The 23,237-nt window shown below is 47.6% G+C and overlaps 1 protein-coding gene across 2 annotated transcripts; it reads right to left on the bottom strand.

Moving 5' to 3' along the window:
- Nucleotides 1-1,810: 1,810 nt before the first annotated feature.
- Nucleotides 1,811-23,111, bottom strand: LOC135249804 (alpha-1A adrenergic receptor-like). Of its 2 annotated transcripts, none has more exons than XM_064325377.1 (2): nt 21,197-23,111; nt 1,811-4,289 (listed from the first exon to the last, which is right to left on the bottom strand). In XM_064325377.1, exons 1-2 carry the CDS (start codon nt 22,251-22,253, stop codon nt 3,736-3,738), a joined length of 1,611 nt encoding a protein of 536 aa, XP_064181447.1. In that variant the 5' UTR covers nt 22,254-23,111; the 3' UTR covers nt 1,811-3,735. The 2 variants fall into 2 exon arrangements, 1 of the variants encoding a protein (XP_064181447.1); XR_010328783.1 differs by lacking the exon at nt 21,197-23,111 and adding an exon at nt 9,234-9,873 and having other exon boundaries at nt 4,152-4,289.
- Between the last annotated feature and the right edge of the window lie 126 nt (nt 23,112-23,237).

Below are 23,237 nucleotides of genomic sequence, written 5' to 3'. Positions count from 1 at the left end.
TCATTTTTTTCCCTGGTGCTGCAGCACTGCTCAGCAGACGTCCGCAGCGTCCGTGGAGCGTTTCCCGGGGGCAGGGTCGTGCCTGTAAGCAGCGCCCCCCCGACAGCGTCGAGACGGTTATGGATCGTTCCCCGCTCATGAACCAGAGAGCGTCTCACTGGAGAACCCGGCCTCATTTGTTATCAGCGTCAGCAGTGCAGGCAAATGAAACAATGGCTCAGATCTCGTTTCCTGGAGCTCGAGGCTCGGAGAAACAACTTGTTCTGTCACAACCTCTTACACGTTTGTCTCATGGCCGTAATTGGCTTGGCCGACGAGGTCCAATCACGAGCGTCTGTCTAGGAGCCTGTTTGCGGTAAGTTGGCTTAATAGATTATTGAATCTCAGTAGAAGCCAGTCTGCCAAGCAGCACTTGCTGTTCTTCAACTTTAATGAGAAAGGGTCACTGTTCAGTCATTGTGCCACTTGGGTTAACTGAATAAAAACCCTAAAGACCCTGGTAAAAGTATTTCACCCAACATGCATTGCTGATGTTTTTACTCTCACTAAACTACATTTTATTGGAGTTACAACAAAAGTGGCTACAAGGTCTTAATTTTTTTTTAAACAATCCTCTCCCTTTTTTGTCCTCTCTCCAATTTGGAACAACATAGTGAAACTTCCCCCCCAACTCCCCACAGAATCTGTAGATTGTTCTGGTTTCCTTTCGATCAGCAGCCCAATTAAAGTCTTGGAAACAAAGTGTCCTGGCGCCTTAGCCAATCAATGACTTCAATTAATCACTCTGAGCTGAAACACAACCAAAGCCAGTAGACGGCTTAAGAAAGCTGCTGGGTGGCTCATCCTGTTAAGGCATCGTTCTGGTGTTTAAATGGATACACACAATGTAAAAATGCAAACGCTGTGTAAATCACTCTGGTAAAGAGCGCCTGGTAAATGCCTGTAATGTGATGTAACATATGGATGGGCCCCACTATCTGGCCTTGCATCTGGACTGTGGCAGTGCTGACTGTGCCTGTTAGCACCATAGACATATATGTCTATGGTCAGCCTCACAGGCTGAATCACAGCTGGTCAGGGTGACAGTGTCTCACTGCACAACAGTGACCCCCAGTGATCAGTTAGGGCACCTGCAAGTCCAGCTGTGGAGCTGCACATGGGAGTGCATGTTCCTCTGACTCGTGTCTGTGTGTGGACCTGAATTGCGAACTGTGGTGTGATGAGAAGCAACGGCTGACATCACATGCTTTGTATGAGAGCTCATGTGTGTCTACAAATGGGAAAAACATAGCAGACAATTTGGCCCCCCCAGGACTGGAGTTTTGGATCCCTGCACCAGGGCACCACCTAAGGATGGTGATACTAATCCGCGAAACGAACCGCAAAACTAATTTGACTTTGGTTTTAGGGATGATGGGAATTTCTGCACAACAGACCAAACCATGTAGCTGTTAATGCGTTTAAGCCAAATAAAGCAATATTTTTTCAGCACGCGATGCAGGCCCTCCTCCCAAACTGAAGCGGGGAGGGGGAGGGGGAGGGGGTGGGCTGATGCAATGGGCTTCCAACTGCAAAAGAGCACCCCAAATTAGGGAATAGGACAAAACATGGAGATTTACTGGAGATAAATATTTGCTTTAAAGTAATAAACAAACGCACTCCTAAAACAGATGCTAATACTGTGATATTTATTTTTTCTTACTGAGGCAACAGTCATGTAAGTAAAAAGTAATTTCTCTTGCGAGAAAAGTCTACCCCTGTGCACATCTACATGTCTTTTATAACCAGAAAAGAACTAGATGACAATAAATAACATCAATAAATTTGTTTTATTACCAATATCTCCCACCAAAATGCAATGAAAGACAGATGATAACAAACTAGAATAATTTATGTGCCCTAACTTCAGTACACACCATAAAACACGTAACCTCTATGTTTTGTTATCTGTATTTACAATGCGGTTGGCCATGTGGAAGGACCAAATGGAACTGGATGGATAATGCAGTGATCTACACAGCATGCCTTGTTTGAGATCTCCCCCTTCGTCCTATCCGGATGCTCCACTGCCCCTCTGTGATTGGTTAGAATACTTAGAGGGCGTTGCCTCTCAGGGAAACCACATGACCACACAGTCATAATAATCAAAATGTGCGCTGAACTGAATTCTCCCGATGCACAGCTTGAGTTCTGGTGGGCTCCTGCGATGACCAGATAAAAACACGACGAAGACGGTGGAAAAACAACAACAAACTCTCCTCGTGCTTTAAAAAAAGCTGTCGTCTGCTGGTCTCACAAAAACGTTTCAGGGGTCCGTCGTTTACGTGGAAGAGCACGAGCGGCCAGTCAGCTTTATATATCCCTTTCTTTTAAAGAAAACGATGAGCAGGGCGAGTAGAAGGTCCCAGACCTCGGAGTGATTTCTGTGTCCGTCTACAGAACATTATTTTCACTCCAAAATCTTCTTTTGGACTGTGACTTTTAAAAGATTAACCAGATGTATTTACAGCAGACGGTGCATTTCATTACACCGTTTGACGGTTGATGCTTTTTGAGAGTAATACACAATCTCAGACATATCAAGCGACAAATATATCCATTATTGCAGCATTTTTTTTTTTACATGCAGTTAAAAAAAAACATATTTGCAGGTACATACACAATATGCGTAAAAAGTGTGAAATTACATGACAGTGGGAATAATTTATATATCTTATAAAATAGACAACATATCTTGACATATATTAAATATATACTATAGTTTTATCTCATGTCATATATTACGCTCCGTGAAGGCGAATCCGTTTGAAATGCACGATCACCTTTCACGAACTGCTCTTTTCATACACTTTTTTCATACACGGTTTACTCGACCACACGCACCGAAACTAAAACACACGCCGAAAACTAAGACACGACCCTCTGGGTGTTTCTACATGGTGTGAGTACCAAGGGAATAAAGTGAACGTAAAGGGCGCTTCGATACCTTCCACGTGCGGCAGACGTTCAATGCAGACGTGTGTCCACTCCTCGAGGCTTCCTGTTTCACGACTCTGACGCAGTCTGTGAGTTCAGTGGCCAAACACTGCACTACACGACTCCGGGGTGATGTAAAGGAAGTGCAAGTGTAGATTATTATTCAACGTATGGAGAACGCGATTGACTCCTGAGGCTGGGCAGACATCGGAAAAGAAAAGAGTCAAAAGGCTTTTTCTCTTCGGTCCGTTCAGACTGGCTTTTTTTTTGTTGTCCTTCATGCTTCTGGACCGATTCTAACTGCGTTCGATCACGTTAAAGGGAAAATGCAATAAAGACACCACATGACTAAACTAAAGAAAGACAACCTATAAAACACACTGTGTCCCCTTTTTTCCCTTCGCCAGACGGAATGATATTTCTGTTCATAAGGCCAGTGCATGTAGGCTATGAGTCAGTCCCTTTATTAATATACCCTCAGTTTAAATCAGTATTTCTCCCCCCAGGACAGTCTGAGAGAGGCTCTTTCAGTGCTCCTGCATTAGAACAGGCCGTGTCCGTGACACCTGTCTGTCTGTCTGGTCTGCGGGCGAAAGCAGCGACAGCCAACCGCTCCCTGACATTTCGACCCCGATGACGTCAGCGACGCCTGCAACCCAACGCCCGGAGTTTGGGAGGGTCCCACGCAAACGTCGCCGTCGGCGACGACGCGGGCTCTCTCTCTCTCTCTCTCTCTCTGCTGACGGCGGTCCGACGGCCTCACACGGGGATCCCGCTCGTGGCCACGCCCCTCGCCGCCGGCTCCGCCCCCCCTCGCCCGTTCCGCTCCCCGGCCGCGCCCGCGCGGGCCGCCGTCCCGCCGTACTCCCCGGCGGCGGCCAGCGGGTCGGCCCCGCCCGTCGGGAGCCCCAGCGGGCTCTCGGGGGCGCTCCCGGGCAGGGAGAAGCGCGGCCCCCAGCCCTGGAAGGGCTCCAGCTCCAGGCCGAAGCGCGAGGCCTTGCTCAGGTAGCTGGGGCTGGGGCTGGCCGAGGACAGCGTGCGCTGGCTCCCGTTCAGGCAGCCCGACGCGTTGTCCGCCGAGTCCTTGCGCGAGCGGCCGCAGGAGCCGAAGTTGGAGCCGCGGCAGTCGTAGGCCCGGAAGCCTGGGCGTTTCCTGCGACGCCACTGGCACCGGAGGATGCGGATGAAGGCCAGCTTGAACTCGCGGCTGTAGCAGGGGTAGATGATGGGGTTGAGGCAGCTGTTGAAGTAGCCCAGCCAGAAGATGACTTTGAAGAGGGTGTCGGGCGGACGCAGGCTGACGTTGAACGACCCTGCGGGGGGGGAGGGGGGAGAAAGGAGAGGCTTTAACAGGGGCGGGAGGTTTTTCCGAAAACAGGAACACAAGGAAGCATCGCCCCTCATTACTAACACTGCAGTGCCTTCATGACCTCCTTTCATCACACATTCAAACAAAATCCATTTAAAACAGCAGGAAGGATTATTCTCACAGACTGGGGATAAATAGCAAAACTTTACCCGGTATTTTCCAGGAATTGACTGAATTATTTTCAGGTTTCACATTTGGAAGGTGGCATAGCGCTGCTTTTCGTATAATTCTGTAAAATATGAATTCTAACAAATTGTGGACAAAACCACCCAGAAGGCTATAAGCATTTTAAATATTTGAATTTCAGCCCAGAGCCAAGTATCAGCATTCTGCAGTCTGTCTTCTTATGTGCGATTTTCATGTTAAATGTTTAACTTCTCTAGAAAGATCCCTGGGGTGAACTAAATATTAAATAAGCAAGGACACGCCCTGCAGCCCTGCATTCGGAGAATATTCTCTTTACACATAAACACAAGAACTCTTTGGCCCATATTCAACACTCATCCTTAAATTTGACTGACTCACAAGTAAATGGGAGTTTCACTTCTTCTTGGCAAACAAGTTATTGCGGAACCTGCCAAACCGTGCTTGTGAAGATTTTTTGCATTTCATTGTTAGTTAATGTTAACGTCGTGACGATTGAATGCCAGACTTTGCGTTCAGTAATGGTATTACGTGGCCTATGTGTTTACTCCTCTGTCCAACAGGTGGCAGCATTTTCCAAAAAAAAAAAAGAAGAATCAATTCTACAGTCTCCGTTATTTTCCTCATTCGCCCCGAGTTCTCCAAAACAGCAGCGACTCGAGACACGATGTTCCGGCTCTGTACTGTCGCTTCTGCTGTGTACGCGGACACGTGCACACTGTCAAAGAGCGGGAACGCCCCTTAAGCATCGCACAGATGGAACTAATAACACGCATCGCGGCTCGCCGATAACACCGCTCAACGGGCAACAGACAACAATTACAGAACCGTTCGCACAAAACATACAGGATAGAAATACAGAAATGAAAAAAGAAAAAACTGAATCAGGAGTTGCACAACGATATAAGATATCACACAGGATGCTGAGTTTTTATTTGACACATTAAAGGTATTTAGCAGATTAAACAGATTACCTTCGTTTTTTATTTACATAAAATCCATTCATGTAGCTGGATGTTTACAGCTGTAATTCAGATTATATTACTTAGGGTACAATTCTACTTGCATTCCACCTGTGAATCATAGCCACAACCTTTGAGTGACAATCCTAGTTCCATAACCATTATACCTCTATCCCAACCCAGATACAAAATAACTATGTAACTATAAACACAAATTTTAATTAAAGAAACATGCACCTTAATGAGAGCAACATACTCATTCAACAAACTGGAAAATATAGAAATGTCAAGTAAAAAAGTTGAAATTTGGAAAACAAATCAAAAGCTTAAACTTAAAAGTAACAGTGCATATAAGTGTGTATACCTGTTACACATTTATTACACAGTTATAACAACTTTTTTTGTTTGTATTATATGCATGTCTTCTTGCACAAATGGTATTTTCACGCCATAAGCACTAACCAAGTATACACAGACCAGAAGTGAGTATTCAGCATGACAGCATTGCTTTACACGCTCACACACGTGCGCATGCACGCACAAGCACCCACGCACACACAAGCACGCATGCTCACACACAAACTAACACACACACAGACACACGCACAAACGAACACACATACCACACACACACACACACACACACACACACAAACGCAAACACACACATACTCATACTCAAACTCACATACATACACAAACTCACACACATTCAAACTCTCTCTCTCACACACACACACACAAATGCAAACACACTCAAACTCTCTCTCACACACACACACACACACACGCACACGCACGTACAAAGATGTCCCATCATCCTCCTCCCAGGCACAGGCCAGCAGCATTCCCCGTGCTTCCATTCCTCAAACTCTCCAGCAGGCAGAATTCCCAGCTGACCCCACCGCTGGGAATCAGACTCGGAAACTGACTCAGATCCCAGTTTTCCGCCCGGGAGGACGGCGATGGCGGCCGCGGTTTCCGCGAACAGCAGCCGGAGCTGCGGCAGCTTACACTCAGCGGTACAAACGACATTCCGGGAACGTTACGAGCGGACGTGGGGGGGGAAAATGCAGTTAATCACCCCAAGCACTAAACCGTGCTAATTGCACCTCATTTTGGAGTTCACAGGGTCTCCATCTCCCTCTCATTACCAGAAGACTCGGCACAGTCACTAAAACGTCTGGAGGCTGTGGCCCCCCCCCACCCCCCCCCATCCTTCTCCGATGGTATTCACAGCTGGGCCTCTCATCGTTCCGTTCCCAGGGTCACATGATCGGGGCTCGTCTCTTTATGAGCGCGGCGTGGGCCTTCGAGAAGCCGGCGCGCTCTGCTACGACGCTAACGCTGTGACAGAGAAATGCGCCACAGCCAACAATGGCCGACACTGAGACATGCTAACGTACAAGCTAACACTGCAGCATGCTAGCGATTAACTTCACATGCCGACACCAGGTACAAGCTAATACGGATAACCATGTAACCCTGAATTGAGGAAACCGCCAAGCACCGAATATAGAATCTCACTGGTTAATGTGTCACTTGAAAAAGAGGAAGAGGGTAAAGACAAGTGACAGAAAAACAGACAAGAGCTAGAACTAGGAATCGATAAGAACACACAATTACAAGAACTGACCATCCAGCCCATCTACACTCACCATTTAGCTACTAAACTATGAAGCATCCAGTGCCCAACATGTACTTCCCACAATGCCATGCTCAGAGAAGATCCCTCCTACCATGTTTACCCTGAAGCTGAACTCAACTCTGAAATAAACAGTTTTGCTCGGTCAGCTAGCCTAGTTAGCCGGGCCTGGTCAGGGGCACATTCCCCCATTTTAAAAGAAGCCGTAGTGCTCATTCGAAGAAATTCATGCACCTGAATTGGGTGTGTCCAATCAGATCACATTACATTGCAAACGCTTAGCAGATTTTGCATTGTTTACACAGTATCCATTTATACACTACGATTTATACCTGGGAATCAAACCTGCAACCCTTAGTCACAAGCCAAGTTCCCTAACCATTATTACAACACAGCCACCCAAAGAAAAAAAAGTCCAGCCTGTAACCACCCCCAAACCGTACCTGGGCCTACACCTGTCAATCAGCAGGGCAATGCATGCAGCCATGAAAGAAGAAGGAAAATATAAAATGTACTGTGATCAGTTCTCCCCTGACCACATCCCAGCCACAGACCGCAGGAGAAATGTTCTGTCCTGTTGTACAGTTTTAAGGCACGATGAGTCTGCGATGCTGGAAACAGGAGGGATCCTTATATGGGCATGAAGTCTGGACCGAGTCCGTGTCGTCCAATGAGCGCACGAGATACCGACTCCCTCCCCGAGTGACAGTGCAGTGATGCAACCTGTCCCCGATTCGTCCGCAAAATATTAAAACATGACACAATGACTTTAAAAAATTGGCACATGGGGGAGACATCAGATGAAGAAAAAGACAACAATTGCGACTACATGTTCCTGTGGGGGAAATTCTTTTTTTTTTTTCACTGTATTGGCACCGCTGAATTACATTGACACGGACGCCTATACTGGAGCCGGCCACACTGGCGCTAGTGAGCAAGGTCTCTCAACGGGACCAGGAAGTGAGCTTCAAAACTCAAGCCCGGTTTTGGCCGCTCAATTCTAAACTACTCCAGTATAAGCTAACGGGCTAAACCGATCCTAAACTACTCCAGTATAAGCGAACGGGCTAAACCAATCCTACATTTATCGAGGATAAGCTAACGGGCTAAACCGATCCGAGATCAGCACTTCTACTCCCAAGACTCTTCGAGCCCTGGTATCGTCCCACACTGGACACTTTCATACACTTTCAGAGTTAAGTTTTGGGGTTTAATGTGACTGGCACAGGAACGGGGGTGTCCAGTGGGAACGACAGGGCCCCCAATCCTCCACTACCAAATTATTTATGACTTATGTAACCTTACTTATCATTCACTCTCTGGGAGCGAGACCAGCATGTGAAAATACCAGTCATTGAGAGAAGGGTATTTATGTACCAGAGCCCCAGACACATTGAGGATATTTCCTGCTTATCAGAGACCCTGTCACAGCCTTAATATTTTATCCACCCCCCACTCTCCCGCAACCCACACCCCCGCCCAGTCTGGCTACCTGATTGCTTTGCATAAAACTCTGCAGAAATCTTTAACCCTTTGAAGCGTATGTTTTTTTTCTTTTTCTCTCCAAAATTCCAAATCAGAGTTCCAGAACTCCTTTGCTTACAGTTACCAGTAGTGATTGTTACATCAGCATTAGAATGTTCAGTTAGTTGTCTTACACCTTAAGGGGGTCAGAATTGCTGGACATTAACTGAAGCAACTTGGGTTAAGTACCTTTGCTGAAGACTACACTGCAGTACCCCACCTGGGAATCAAACCTGCAACCTCCAAGTTCTAAGGCCAGTTCCCTAACCATCATGCAACACTGGTTTATTTATATACGTACACACACGTTTATTTCCTGCCATCCATCGGAAGGAATAAAATGAATCACTCTTAAACGAGAAGAGCAGTTGAAACAAAGCCAGTACACACAGACTACAAACAAAAGAGAAGCATTTCTAATACTCCAATATATTCACTTATCAGCAGTAATTAAACTTGCGATTGATTACTTAATTTTGACTTAAGCTGAAACTTATATGGGAAATACGTAACAAGTCACAAAATTCAACAGTACGGATGTGCGCCAGGGCACTTAAATCCTGGAATTAGAGGAGGTGGTATGTTCTTACCCCCCAACCCCCTGCCCCCTTACCTGTAGAGCACCTGCCCACTCCCTCAGAGAGGGGCAATTCCCGTGTGAAACAATGCCGAATTTCCTTGGAAGTCCTACGGCACAAGGGTGAGGTTCAGAGAGACACACTGCTGCCCGATAAACATAAAATCAAAAAGCGCCTTCCTCACACGGACCTCAGTGTTCCAGCGGTATCAAAAAATAGTCTCGGCACGTCCTTCCTCCTCCGAACAGCCACTCCAGACCGGACTCAGAATGGCACAATAGGACCATCTGCGTGAAACATCCCATCCTGTTATTGCCTTCTGCAGGATGCCGCAGCCTCAGGACAAACGTAAACGCGCGGGCCGGGGGTTCGATGCGAGAGAAAAGCGCTGCGTGAGCTCTTGGCTCGGCTCAGACGGAAAGATCCAGAAAGGTGCGAGCGTTTTTTTTTCAAACCTGCCAAATGCAACTCAGACCTCGGGGGGCCACTTTCCTAAGCTTCGGCAATAATTGCTATATTCCCGCCAATGGCGATAACGCTTATCCCGCCATAAAGAGGGCTTATCTACCCACAGGATGGACAAACAAGCCAGCAGTTTTAGCTCTTTACGGAGCAGGGTTGAGATCAGGGTATGAGATTAGAATGTTCTAAAACCGAACATTCTAATGGTGATGTCACAATCGAGTTCTAGAACACTGATTTAGAATGTTGAAAAAGGGTTAAAGCATCTGCCAACGTGGCAATATCTGATGACCTGTTCTCCACAACTCTGTGCTGAGTAACAAGTCTAACTGGAGGACTACAAAATGGACAGCTCGGAATGACGACTCTTCTCCTTTTACAAATATTTAGAGTGGCAGAACTACTTCCCGAACATATTCTGGGCTACCTTTGATTAGAAGTCTCGCTATCACCGCCATCGCTGTTGCAATTAGTCGTGCAGTTTATTTTGCTTCAGGAGTCACAAGATTTCGTAAAAATAGCCAGAGGTTACGTAACACTGCTTTGACGCTCTGATGCAGCCAAGGAAAACGACCGCGGAGCCTGGCATACTCTATATTTATCATCATTTTTTTATCTCCGACGTTGCTCCTGCCGTAATTATGGTGTTAGAGCTATGGTGTCACATCCTTAGAGTGATGTGGCCTGCAGTCCTACCGGAAACAGTGGAAAGGGCCTAATTGCTGCTGGTTAGGACCAAAAGGCTTGTTTCCTGTTAACCTCCCACTATGTGTGTGTGTATGTGTGTGTGTGTGCGTGTGTTCAGGTGTACATGTGTGTGTTTCTGCGTGTGAATATGAGTGTATTTGAAAGTGAGTGTGTGTATTTGTGCGTGTAGGTGTGTGTATGTGTGTGTGTGTATTTTAAAGTGAGTTTGTTTATTTGTGTATGTGTGTGTATTTCAAAGTGACTGTGTGTATGTGTATGTATGTGTTTGTATGTGTGTGTGTGTGTGTGTGTATTTCAAAGTGAGTTTATTTGTGTGTGTGTGTGTGTGTGTGTGTGTGTGTATTTCAAAGTGAGTTTATTTGTGTGTGTGCGTGTGTGTGTGTGAGCGTGTGTGGGTGGGTGTGTGCATGTGTGTGTGTGTGCGTGTGTGTGTGAGTGTGTGTGGGCGGGTGTGTGTGAGCATGTGTGGGTGGGTGTGTTTTGGGGGTTGGGTTGATACTTTAACCACAGGAAAGCGCTGTAGCTCGGGGGAGAGCGTGCCGGTCTCCCTTGCACACAGCAAAAAGAGGTTTGCAGCCAAAAGGCCCAGAACTGAGCAGTAATTAACATACTTCTTTCAGATACCGGGGAGGGCCGAGAGCAGGCAGAAGAAAGGCAGCCATTGTGAGCAGATCTTTGAGATGATGACCAGACGAGACACACAAAGGCCCCGTGTCCCGGCCAGACGGCACTTTGATCACACACACCGAGAGCGAGGAGACGCGAGAGAGGAGGAGGAGGAGGGGGAGAGAGGAGGAGGAGGAGGAGAGAGGAGTAGGAGGGTGAGCCTTAAAACAGTCCGTCTCCCCTGTTGTTCTTCAGCCCTGTTAATGTGATTTTCTGAATACTGCTCACCCGCCAACGTGGGCAGAATCGCGGCCGGTGCGGAAGACGATACCGCCGCGCGTCGCCACGGCGACCTCTCCATCACGGCGCACGGGGCTGCGCTCGTTATTTTTCCCTCCAAAACGCAATTTCACTTTTCACAGAGTCACCCCCGACCCTCGCCCCCCCCTTTCCCCAATAACCACCCCCACACAAAACCCCCCTCGCCCAGTCAATTACACACATGGCACCACGGTCCCGTTACTGAGTAAAACCGGTTGGTGGGATCCTGTATCAAATTTGGGTGGCCTGTCTGTCCCGAGATGGGAAAACCTTCACGGAACGTTTGCGCTAATCCCCACCTTTCCAAACGACCGCGAAATCCGAGAGGAGAGAGAGAGGAGAGGAAATAACGCAATTAATCCACTGAGGACTAACGCCTTCTTTACACCCTGTGACAAAGGCCACGAGGGGGAAACAGAGTTAAAGCTCAGGGTGAGAGCTTGTTGCGACGCGTCGAACGTTGAGCTATCAGTGAACCTCTCTCGCGCGGTGAGATGTCGAGACCACAGCCCCCTGGCGATCTGGCTACGCACCCGCAGACTGCTCCGTGAAACGAGGTGCCGGCTTGGCATCACGCGTTTCACATGCCAGAGAGAGAGAGAGAGAGAGAGAGAGAGAGAGAGAGAGAGAGAGAGAGAGAGAGAGAGAGAGAGAGAGGGAGAGAGAGGGGGAGAGAGAGAGAGAGAGAGAGAGAGAGAGAGATGTGCATGTGCTCGTCTACACTCTCCTCTCTGAGTCGGCTGCAGCGAAGGCCAGAAACACAAACCTGGGCCTGGCCAAAATCAGGAGAAAATTACCAGCAAAGTTAAAAAAAAAAAAATCCTTCCCCAGCTCCTGTGTGGTTTTCATCAGTCTCTCGCTCACTCCTAAGAGCTAAAGGCTGTTCTCAGCCAAAGCCTGTCAGTTACAGTAACCGTCTGATTTACGAGAGAGAAAGACGGAGAGCCTGATACCATATCGCCCATGGAATGCGTTGAAATGGTGGCATATATATTTTTTTCTTTTCATCCCATCGTTTTTCTTCCCTTATTGAGTTTGCGGAGACAGAATCCCACCGCCAGGGAATGGTAGCAGGATACGACGGATCACAATGTCATAAAACAACAGAACTATATAAAAACCGTTCTTATGGAAATGCTTCCGATGGACACACTATAAGCCCGCTGTGACTGGCCCATGCCTTGTACGGATGCCAGGATTAGGCGAAGCACTGATTCTAATCTTTTCTGCTAAATGTCTGCAATGGGTCAACACAGTCCCCAAGGAGCCTGTGTGTGTGGGGGGGGATGCGGGGGGGGGGGGCAGGGTTTGGCAGGGGAGGTGGGGGTGGAGGTCTTAAGTGCTTTTACTTCTGTTTCAGGACCCCTAATCACGTACAGAATCAAATGAGGTGGGGTAGGAGGGGTTGGCCCGGTGGAAAAGCTTTGGTGGTAAGTGTCAGGGGTTAGTGGTGGTAAGGGTCAGGGGTTAGTGGTGGTAAGTGTCAGTGGTTAGTGGTGGTAAGTGTCAGGGGTTAGTGGCGGTAAGTGTCAGGGGTTAGTGGAGGTAAGTGTCAGGGGTTAGTGGTGGTAAGTGTCAGGGGTTAGTGGTGGTAAGGGTCAGGGGTTAGTGGCAGTGTCAGTGGTTAGTGGTGGTAAGTGTCAGGGGTCAGTGGTGGTAAGTGACAGGGTTTAGTGGTGGTAAGTGACAGGGGTTAGTGGTGGTAAGTGTCAGGGGTTAGTGGTGGTAAGTGACAGGGGTTAGTGGTGGTAAGTGTCAGGGGTTAGTGGTGGTAAGTGTCAGGGGTTAGTGGTGGTAAGTGTCAGGGGTTAGTGGTGGTAAGTGTCAGGGGTTAGTGGCAGTAAGTGTCAGTGACCATCTTGCCAACCATTTTCATGATATACAATATTTATTTTGATAATTATATAAATAAGTCTTTTTTACAAAATTAAAAAAATACTAATTTACACCAAACAGAAAATATATGTTTCTACAAGCATTTCATTGTTAAACATGTAAACATTTTAACACTTAAAGAGAAAATCCAGACTCCTTCCTCTTAAAAAAAAGAAACACCAGAAACTCAGCTGGAAGCTTCCTAACGAAGCGGAGATTCAGACGTTTATTTATATGTTAATTTATTTTGCTATTACCAAAGTTTAAGCTGTTAAAGTTAAAGGCCAGGGAGGGCTAAAACTTTGTAAATGCAGTTGCTTTTCCGCCAAATGACCTCCCCAACTGCCGCCGGAATCTCAGAGTCGCGAACCGTCCCTCGTCCCAGGGCTAAACTACCATGCACTTACCCTCAATAAAATTAAAACGGCCCTAACCCTTACTTACCCTATTCTGATAGCACTTACCCTTTAAAAAGAAAGCGTTGCATAACTCCGCAGGACAGTAGTGATTTGTCTAGAGGGGTTTTTGTTTTTTTTTAACTTGCTGATAATGGGATGCGAAGCTGATTACGTAATGCTGAAGTTCAGAGCACTTCGGTGAGTCACTCCATGTTAGAGATTCTGAGGGCACCCAAGAGATGAGAATGGACATTTAAGTGAAATCTGGGCTGAAAATACTGAGGGGACGGAAGGATGGATGGATGGATGGAAGGATGAACAGATGGACGGATGGATGGAGGGAGGGATGGACGTGCTAGTACGGGGGAGGAGTACAAGCCAGGAGAAAAACCGAAAAAAGAAAAATGAGTACACACTGTACACAAGTGTTCAGTGTTACATCCCCTCTCACAGAGCACATACGTTACATTGCATTTATTTGGCAGACGCTTTTATCCAAAGCGGTTAGGGAACCGCAGCTGCTGCTCAGGGGCTGCAGGTTTGATTCCCAGGTGGGGCACAGCCAGCGGTACCCTTGGTCAAGGTCCTGTAACGCTGCAGTAAATAGGTAAATCCAGGTGCAGAAATTTGATTTAATGTAAAATCCAAAATTTTTACTTCAGTTTCTCTTACACCTTATATTTCTATTTAGGTCATTTGAATGAACCAAAAAAAATTTCCAATTGAGAAAACCTAAAAAAAATAAAATAAAATAAAAGTATAGGTGTAACAAATTGCAGTCGGATTTTAGGTTTATCCAACGAAGCCCTTTATTCAGTGTACGCTGTGTGAGCTGCTCAATGCGCTGTCGAACCCAACGGTGGATCAGTGACACAGCCACTTATCACACTCAAAACACCCGGCGACAATAGCCGACCGCGTCGGGGAACAGGAGGACCGCGGCGTTCCCTCGAGCAGCGGGGCCTGTTATCTAATGAGATATTAGCGGGTGCGTTATGGGTTTAACCGCGGCCCCCGCGGCGTAGGAAAAGCCTTTTGTTAGCGCCGGGACCGTCTCCGCTGAGGACCGGTGCCAGCTGGGTATTACGGGCTCTCGAATTAATCAGCTCTCTCTCCCTCTCTCTCTCTCTCTCTCCCTCTCTCTCCTCTCTCCTCTCTCTCTCCCTCCTCTTCTCCCCTCTCTCCTCTCCTCCCTCTCTCCTCTCTCTCTCTCTCCTCTCCCCTCTCTCCTCTCTCTCTCTCTCCTCTCTCTCTCCTCTCCCTCCTCTCTCTCTCTCTCCCCTCTCTCTCCTCTCTCTCTCTCTCTCTCTCTCTCCCCCTCTCTCTCTCTCTCTCTCTCTTTCAGACCTTTTTCCTGCCAAACATTTAAATACAGCCGCAATGATCCTTCGGACAGACTTCTGAAAGGAAGAATCACTCCTTGGGGTGACAAAAAAAAACCAAAAAATAAAAGCCCTGAATGCCCCTATTTGGAAGCGCAGACAATGCTCGGGATATTGTGTAGTCTCCGCACACCCCGGGTCGCCTCCAGAGAGCCACTTAAAAAATGAGAACAGAAGCGAAAACGCAAACGGGCCAATGGCACGGCGGAATGTGGACATGTGACCTTTCCCACGGCTCCGCCCCCCCCCCTTCTCCACCATTTGGAAGACGCATTCGCTCACCCGCTGGACACCGTCCAATGGGCTCAGAGCGTGCGGCTGGAATGGTAATCTGAGTGAGTGTGTCAGCCCTCCGAGCTGTCAGCACCTCGACGGCGGCAGGCTCTCGTCCCGTCTGGACCCGACCACGCGGAGGAGCCCAGAACGTTTCCTCTCACGTTGGACCTGCCGAAAACCCACGCACCCCCTGGCCTCCTCAACTCACCCACCGCAGGCTCTTCTCCAGGAATTTCAAAGGTACCATACGGCCACTGCGTTGGTTAAGGTCTTCTGCAAAGCGTGCAAAATCTTTTATTTTTTCCCCAAACTGATTTCTGTTCTCTCCATCATTCATTCTTTTTTTCCCTCCCTCTCTCTCCTCCATAAATTGCCCGAGAGGGTCAGAGGTCGGCTCTGAAGTTTAATCGGAATCCGTACGCCGGTCGCCGGCACGTCACCGAGCGGGATTTCATTCCGGAATTATCGGGAATCGGGTCGCTGATCCGCCCCGACATTCCAGAAGTGCCATATCAAAGCAGCTCGGACGCATTCCCAAGCCTTCCACCGCCTGGAAAACTCTCGGAATAAAGACCCGGAGCCTTGACCTCCGGGCCATTAGGCCTCTGGGAGGTTTGTTTCCTAAGCCCCGACACGTTCCCATGCACGTACACACACCCAGCCCGAGACCTTGCCCTGGTTCGGCACCGCGGCCCAGCCACAAAGCGGGTCCATGCTTGCAGCCTGACATCGGGTTCCCTGACTGTAGCCCCAGCCGGTCAGTAACGCTGCGTGGAGTCGGTCACGATGGAAAACGAGGAGTCGAAACGAAAGAAAGAAAACCGCAAGAGCGATTCTGCAGTCTCCGTTCCGGACGACTTCGGCCGATACCCCGGCTGCCTGTCAGCCCACATCCAATCAGAGCAAAAGGCATTCGTGATGCGAAAAACAAAGACGTGGGCGGAGTCAGTCCCATCCAATCACACGGAAGCAAAATAAGCGGGGGTATTCCCTCGTGTTGTTCGAAGCGTGACACTCCGTTTCCCATCATGCCTCACACCCAAATGAACGACAGGCTAGCTCCGCCCCTGCCCTCTTGACACCCAGGTGCTGAGTCACGACTCGTGCTCGCTCAAGAGGCAGTTTTTTTTGCAGCTGTTTAGCCGTCAGTAGCTAACGGGTGGAAATCTGTCTCTGCCGACTCAGACTCTGGCCCGTGAAACGCAGACGCTTTGGCTCGTGACTATTTCTGCACTGTCTCCCTCCCGTTCTTCCAGCGGAGTGACAGGCTCTGATTGGCCTGCTGTCAAACATCACCGCATGAGCGCGAGGAGAAGAAGACGCCGTTTCGGGGTCTCCGCCCATCGCTGCCCCCTGTTGGTGTCTCGGGGTAGCAGCAGGAGGCGCGAGGCGGGAAATCCGGGTTCAGAAAGTGAAAGTCCTCCCCGGTATTCTGTCCCACTCGCCTGGATTTGCTAATTAGCACAATTCTCCAGCCAGGAGGCAGAACTCATTAGTGAAATCAGCTGGCTGAGGTCATGGGTGGGAGAAACACTTTTACTTTCTGACCCCTGGACTTCTTCCACCTCTGGCAGGAAGTCCCTGTAACTCACATCCTGTTTTCCAACCATCGCTGCAACGTCTCCAACCACACCGATACATTACCCAGAATCCTCTTCATGCCACTGGGCACATTTTTTTAAAAAGCTGGCCCAATGTCAAGTCACGCTCCGTCGAAACGCAACTTCAAAGCAAACCTGGCGCTGGACCCCGAGGGCACAGGCAGGAGAACACTCACATCGCACGGGTTATTTTAAACACCGAGGAGGTGTGGACACGGGACGCTGCGGATGGGACGGGGGAACAGATATTTGGGCGCCCGCCCGCGTGGCTCCCTGGACCTCCGAGTTATCACCCCACTCAAAATTTTTACAGCCGGTCCCGGTGAAAAGGTTGGCGGACCTCACAGACTCCTTTCAGCGAATTAGTGTCAACTGTGGGGGGGGGGTTACAATTTCGCCTCATTTTCGCCCTCCATCTTATTTTACACAAAACATCCCTCCAGCTGGATTTCTTAATTTCCTCCGCGGGATAGAACCCCACCAAATAAATACACAGTGTTCTCCTTTTTTTAAGGGATAATGACTGACTCCAAAGTGTCTCAGGACACCACCACAGCCAATCAGAGCACGCCCCCAGAAATAACCAGAGCTGATTGGATAGCCATATCCGTACCCGCAGGAGCCTGTTCGGCCCACCTCCAGGGGGGTATTCATGAGCGACACGGGGCAAAACTCCGTTCCGCCATCTTGGCTGCATCACCGAATGATTATTTTTTTAAAACGTACGAAAACGCTTAGCCGAATATTTCCAAGACATGGAGCTCGACGTTGTCCAGGAGCTCTCTGCAACTTGGCGGTACTCTGAGAACTGCCACATTTCGCAAAATAAAATCAGCTAAAAACAGTGGAGAAGCATCTTTTATGAGTGCTGACTGTTTAGATAAAATTCTTTTTTTTTAAATTCAAAATTATAACCGCACGTGGTCTGTAAACAATCTTTCCCTTATGGGTGTAATAAAAAAATTTTAATTGTGTGGGGACAGATTGCACTACGAACTATATAACCTACATTATGACAAAAAAAGGAAAAATTCCAAAAAAGATACATATTATATTTGCACTAGGGTACTAAGCACCCTGTTACCTGGTGATAGTTCTGGACCTTTTGATTCTACGCTACATTCACGTATCTAGCAGCACTCTTACACACATGCCCATAAATGAATACAAAACCTTTTAGGCAGCAGTTAATACATAACTTTAAAAATTATATATATACATATATTCTTTTTTTGTGATTTTTCAGCTGTATTGGACAGGACCGAGCAGAGAGACAGGAGGAATGGGGGGAGAGAGAGAGAGAGAGGGAGGGAGTGAGAGAGGGAGGGAGGGAGAGACAAAGGTCACGTAACCGGACTCAAACCCCTGATATCACAGCTAGGGGGGCCACTCCGCAAAACACCGACAGCCGGCTGCACCCAGGACACCCAGGACACCCAGGGGCGTCACACGAAATTCTGGGCCCTGTGCACATGCAGGGGCCCCTTTAAATAGTAAATGAAAGCAAACTGTTTAGTCTAGGCCTTTTGGTGCCATCCCACCTCCCAAAAAAGAAAGGGCTCTTTGCTCAGGCAAAATGGCTGAATGAGGGAGCTGTCACTCTTTTCACACCTACCATAGAGGGTTTTCCATGAATAAAACTAAAAAGGGTTCTCCTGTGAAGACAAGCCCAAGTACTTGTTCAGAACCATTTCTTTCCCCAAAAGAGTGTAACCTGCAGGAGGCTGCAGCAGTAAGGGCCACACGATCATAAAAAATAAAAAAAATAAAAAACACGACTGAGTCATCCCAAGCACACAGGGGGCCAAAAGGAAATAATTGGAATACGTGGGACCCCCCCCCCCCCGCCCCCGCCCCCCCGCCCCCCCACAATCCATCCATGAACCGAATGGCATGAACCACCTACCTAGAACTGATGGTGTGCTGATGGACCCCACAGGTCTAATCCAGCCTGGTGTAAATCAAACAGACGGACTGCATAACTCAGCCAAGGAGGAGAGGGAGGCTGATTATCGATCATATAATGCACCGGGACCCGAGGGGGGAGGGGGGGAGGGGGGGCGGGCTGATCCCCACCGCTGAGCTGAAGGCATATATTCACATCTGAGCCCAACGCTACAAATCCTCTTAGCTCACAGCTATCATCGTGAATTACGGCTAAGCATCTCAGATGCATGAACTGCTGGATTCAGATACAGGAAGGGGTTAGTGGCCGACGTTCTGCAGTCAAGGGAACGCCCCTATGCGTACTCTTCCACTCCCAGGAGTTACAAACAGCTCTCACGTCACCTTTTTAAAAAAATCAAAAATAATTCCGCATTTTGTGCGGCTGTGCTGGCGTGCCTTGGGGTTGTGACATTTTGGGGATGAAAAGCCGAATTTGATTAAATTTACTCAGGAGCAAGTTTTAAAAAAATTTCTTATTGGCAGGCTCGACTTCACACAGCAAATCACTCCTAAAGGCTTGGATGAAGCCCGCTGTTTGTGTTTACAGTTAGTTTGGACGTCCAGCAATATTACCCTGGACGTTTTATTTTTAGAGAGGTCGCTGGCGCGAACGCCAGATTCCAGCTCTGCAGTTTTACACAGATGGTCGGGTGCTGTGCACTTTAACGTCTACCTTATTTACCCTAGTTTTTTTTCTTTTTTTTTTTCTCGGTGCCGTACTTACATTTAAGAGTCCTTTCCTCTCAAACCCCCCCCCTTCCTGGAGTTTTTGTGCTTCTTACCTCCTGTGTTTGTCTTCACTGGCACAACAGGTTTCCAGGTCTTTTTTTTTTCTGTAAACTATCTGAAGTGTACGCAAAGTTTAACGAAAACATTCCGCGTTCGGAATTCCGAGAGTCTGATCGGAAAGTCGGAGGAGGAGTCGGAGCGATGGACGGAACAGGGGGCCCGACAGCCGGAATTAGCTTTTTGAACCAGAACTCCGGGCGGAACCAGAACTCCGGGCGGTAATTTTCTCAGGATTGCTGGTGGGCAGCGAATTCCAGTCAGAGTTTCTGAAATATGTTAATGCCACCGAGGAGCTCTGCAGCTCTCTCCTTGTGAGCACGTCTGCGATGCCAAACACCGCCTCGCCTTCAATTTGCCCAAATTTACGGGCCTGACCCAGTGATTACTTCAAAAAAATTGTTTGCAGATTTGCTACCAGGAGAGGCAACGTCTGCTGCTATTTAAAAAAAATAAAAGAGCTTAAATCCTCTGCTTGAAATTCAACTCATCATGAATCAGGTTCAAAGGAAGGGGATTATTGGCCTGTGTTGTCCCCCTAAACGCTTCAGTGGAGGGTGGAACATTCTGGAACATTTCAGACATTCTGCTTTACCAGTCTATGATTAACCGTAAAACAGGGATTAGGGAAATCTAATTATAAGCACCGGCTTAACTAAATATTTTTGCATTCTTAATATGGTTAAGGCAGAACAAAATAATTACAATATTTCCCATTATTATTATTATATGAAGAAGAAGAAGAAGATGAGAGGAAGAAGAACTCTGTTTCCAGAACTCTTCATCTCAACATTTCCAGGCTTTTCGCTTACAGACAATGTGCTGAAAGCGCTCTTGCATTGGACACAATCCTAGCCAAGCAGAAACACAATTGTTCTGTCGCTTGAAAGGCAGGTGTTAGATAAATATTCTGTTTTTTTCTTTCAGGATATCCTGATTTTAATGTCAAAAACACCACCTCCTAAGCAAGCAGCGAGGCTATCATAATCAAACTCATGAAATAATGAACCCCATTCCGCATAATAATCACTATTTACTATTCACAATTTTGTCATGGTGCTTTTAGCCAAAGAATTAATGAAGTGCATTTCACTTGGTAAACAGGCACCACAAGAACAAGGTTACAGTTATATAAGAGCCATGTGAAGGCGCATGCCACAAGACCTATGAGACAAAGGGAGCGTTAGTTCTATAATTAATTATAATTGTTATTATAATTATTATTATTATGCCTATTAATGTTTTTATTACTTTTTTCATTATTAAATCGATATGTTTAAGTGTAGTCTGAAAATGTGACATTTTAGACATGACATTCAGTATTTGTGCTATTTTAGAGTAATAAATTCTCATTCACTTCATATATCTGGAACATTATTCTTGTAATTTGATATTATTGATTCACCAAAATCTCATTTTGCCAAAGGCTGAAATGAACAAAGTCCCTACTCATTTATATTATATCTTTATATATATATATATATATATATATATATATATATATATATGGAGAGAGAGGGTGAATTCAGAAATCTTAAGGAAAAATTTAGTCAAGATATCTGTTTCTGAGTTCTGGAGAAGTCGTAACGGGCACTTGGGCTATAAGACAGACATAAGGGGACCTGTTTCCACCTACCTATGGGCAACGCCAGGAAGAACGGCAGCCAACAGAGCGTAAACATGCCCACCACGACGCCAAGGGTTTTCGCAGCCTTCTTCTCCCGGGAAAACTTCAGCAGCTTGACCGTGAGCGAGCTCCTCGAGTGGTGCCCGCGGCCCTTGCCCGCGCCTCCGCCGTCCTCGTGCATCTGCGAGCCCTTGTGGATCCTGAGCGTCAGCTCGTTCGAATTCATTCGCTCCCTCATCACCCCGTCCTCCAGATTCTTGGTGGTCCGTTTGGCGACGATGTACACCCGACAGTACATGGCCAGGATTACGACCAGAGGTATGTAGAAGGATCCCAGGGAAGAGAATAGCGCGTAAAACGGCTCCTCGGTGATCAAACAAACCGTGTCTTCAGGTGGGGTCTCCTGTTTCCACCCGAGAAGCGGCCCAATGGAGATGACCAAGGAAAGAACCCACACCCCGAGCATTGCCAACAGTGCCCTTTTCTCCGTCACGATGCTCGGGTACTGCAGCGGGTAGCTCACGCCGATGTAGCGGTCTATGGATATCACGCACAGGCTCATTATCGATGCCGTGCAGCACAAAACATCCACTGCTGCCCAAATGTCACAAAAAATCTTCCCGAACACCCAGTAGTTGAGAATCTCCAGGGTGGCGGACACGGGAAGCACGGTGGTGCCCAGCAACAGGTCAGCGATGGCCAAGTTGATAATGAAATAGTTAGTAGGGGTTCGCAGATGCCTGTTGCACACCACGGAGAGAATGACAAGGATGTTTCCCACGATTGCGAACACGATGAAAGCCCCGAGAACGATACCCAGCGGCACCGCCCGGGTAAGGTCCAAAGGAACGAGTTCGCTGTTATTCCTCCAGGTAACGTTAGAGTTATTGGCATACACCGACGTCCCGTTTAACAGTTCCGAAGAACCATTGCCCCATAAATTCGCTGCATCCTCAGTGTCCAAACTCATGTTGACAGCGGACTTTCCCCATAGCAGATTAATGTTCATCCGTGGAAAAGCGCGAGGAAAAGAAATCAAGTAGAAAAAGAACTTCGATTCGTTCATGTACGTTCATTCCTAAACTGGACATTAATATTTGCGCGGTTACGGAAAAGCACAGCACTAGGAACACCTACAATTTCTGTTTAAGATTGCAGAGCAAAAAATCACGTCCGGAAAAACAGAAAAAATAAAAGTTATACTTTTCGCTATAATGCATTCTGCAGCCGAATTCGCTTTTCTTCTCACGCGGACTCCCGGCTGCCTGTATTCTCTGCCTAAGTGACCCATGCGGCAGTGAGCTCCAGAATTCTCACGGTGCCAATTCGCATCTCGGCGCTGGACCGTCCTCCCTGTAAGCCTGCACAGAACTATGAATGGAAAGAAAGGAACGTGCATTTGGAAAGCAATACATACATGACGTCATTGCACATGCTTAGCATTTCACAAACCGTGCCCGGAGAGCTGAAGGTGCTACGGCGAGATGTGCACCGTCGGACCACAGTTTCCGTGCGCGCGGTGCCTGCCGAAGTGGCAGACAACTTGTTGCGCAGACACAGAAGTGCGGGAACAGCGCCATCAAAACAGATGCCTGCAGCTCTGTGACAGCTCACTAGTTCGTAGTGGCTAAATTTGGGGGGCCGCTCAAAGTGTATTGAGCGAAAACATATTCTACAGCTAAACAGCGTATTATAACACTGCTGGCGTTTTGAAAATGAATAAATCAAAAACGTGTGTAACAATCAATCATACATACAGTGAAGAACAGTAAAAGCAAATAAAAACACAAGGTATCTGACACCGCTGTGAATAGCAAGATTTCGTTAAGTTCAGTTAAATTTCCGTAAAAATTAATTAAGCATTAAAGCAACATAATTCCACAAACAGTAGGCTATAAAACTTGTCTTCCGGTGGCTGACGAATGTAGGCCTCCTCTAAAATGATTAACGTTACTTCTGAATTCAACAGACTGTTGCGTAACACAGTTTCCGTTATCAGCTGGGGAAAATATTGCCAAGAGCCTGATGAATTACTGGTTAAAACAGCTGG

This window comes from Anguilla rostrata, chromosome 3 (genome assembly GCF_018555375.3).
Source record: "Anguilla rostrata isolate EN2019 chromosome 3, ASM1855537v3, whole genome shotgun sequence".
NCBI classification, from domain to species: Eukaryota; Metazoa; Chordata; class Actinopteri; order Anguilliformes; family Anguillidae; genus Anguilla; species Anguilla rostrata.
This window is presented reverse-complemented; position numbering and strand designations above follow the sequence as displayed.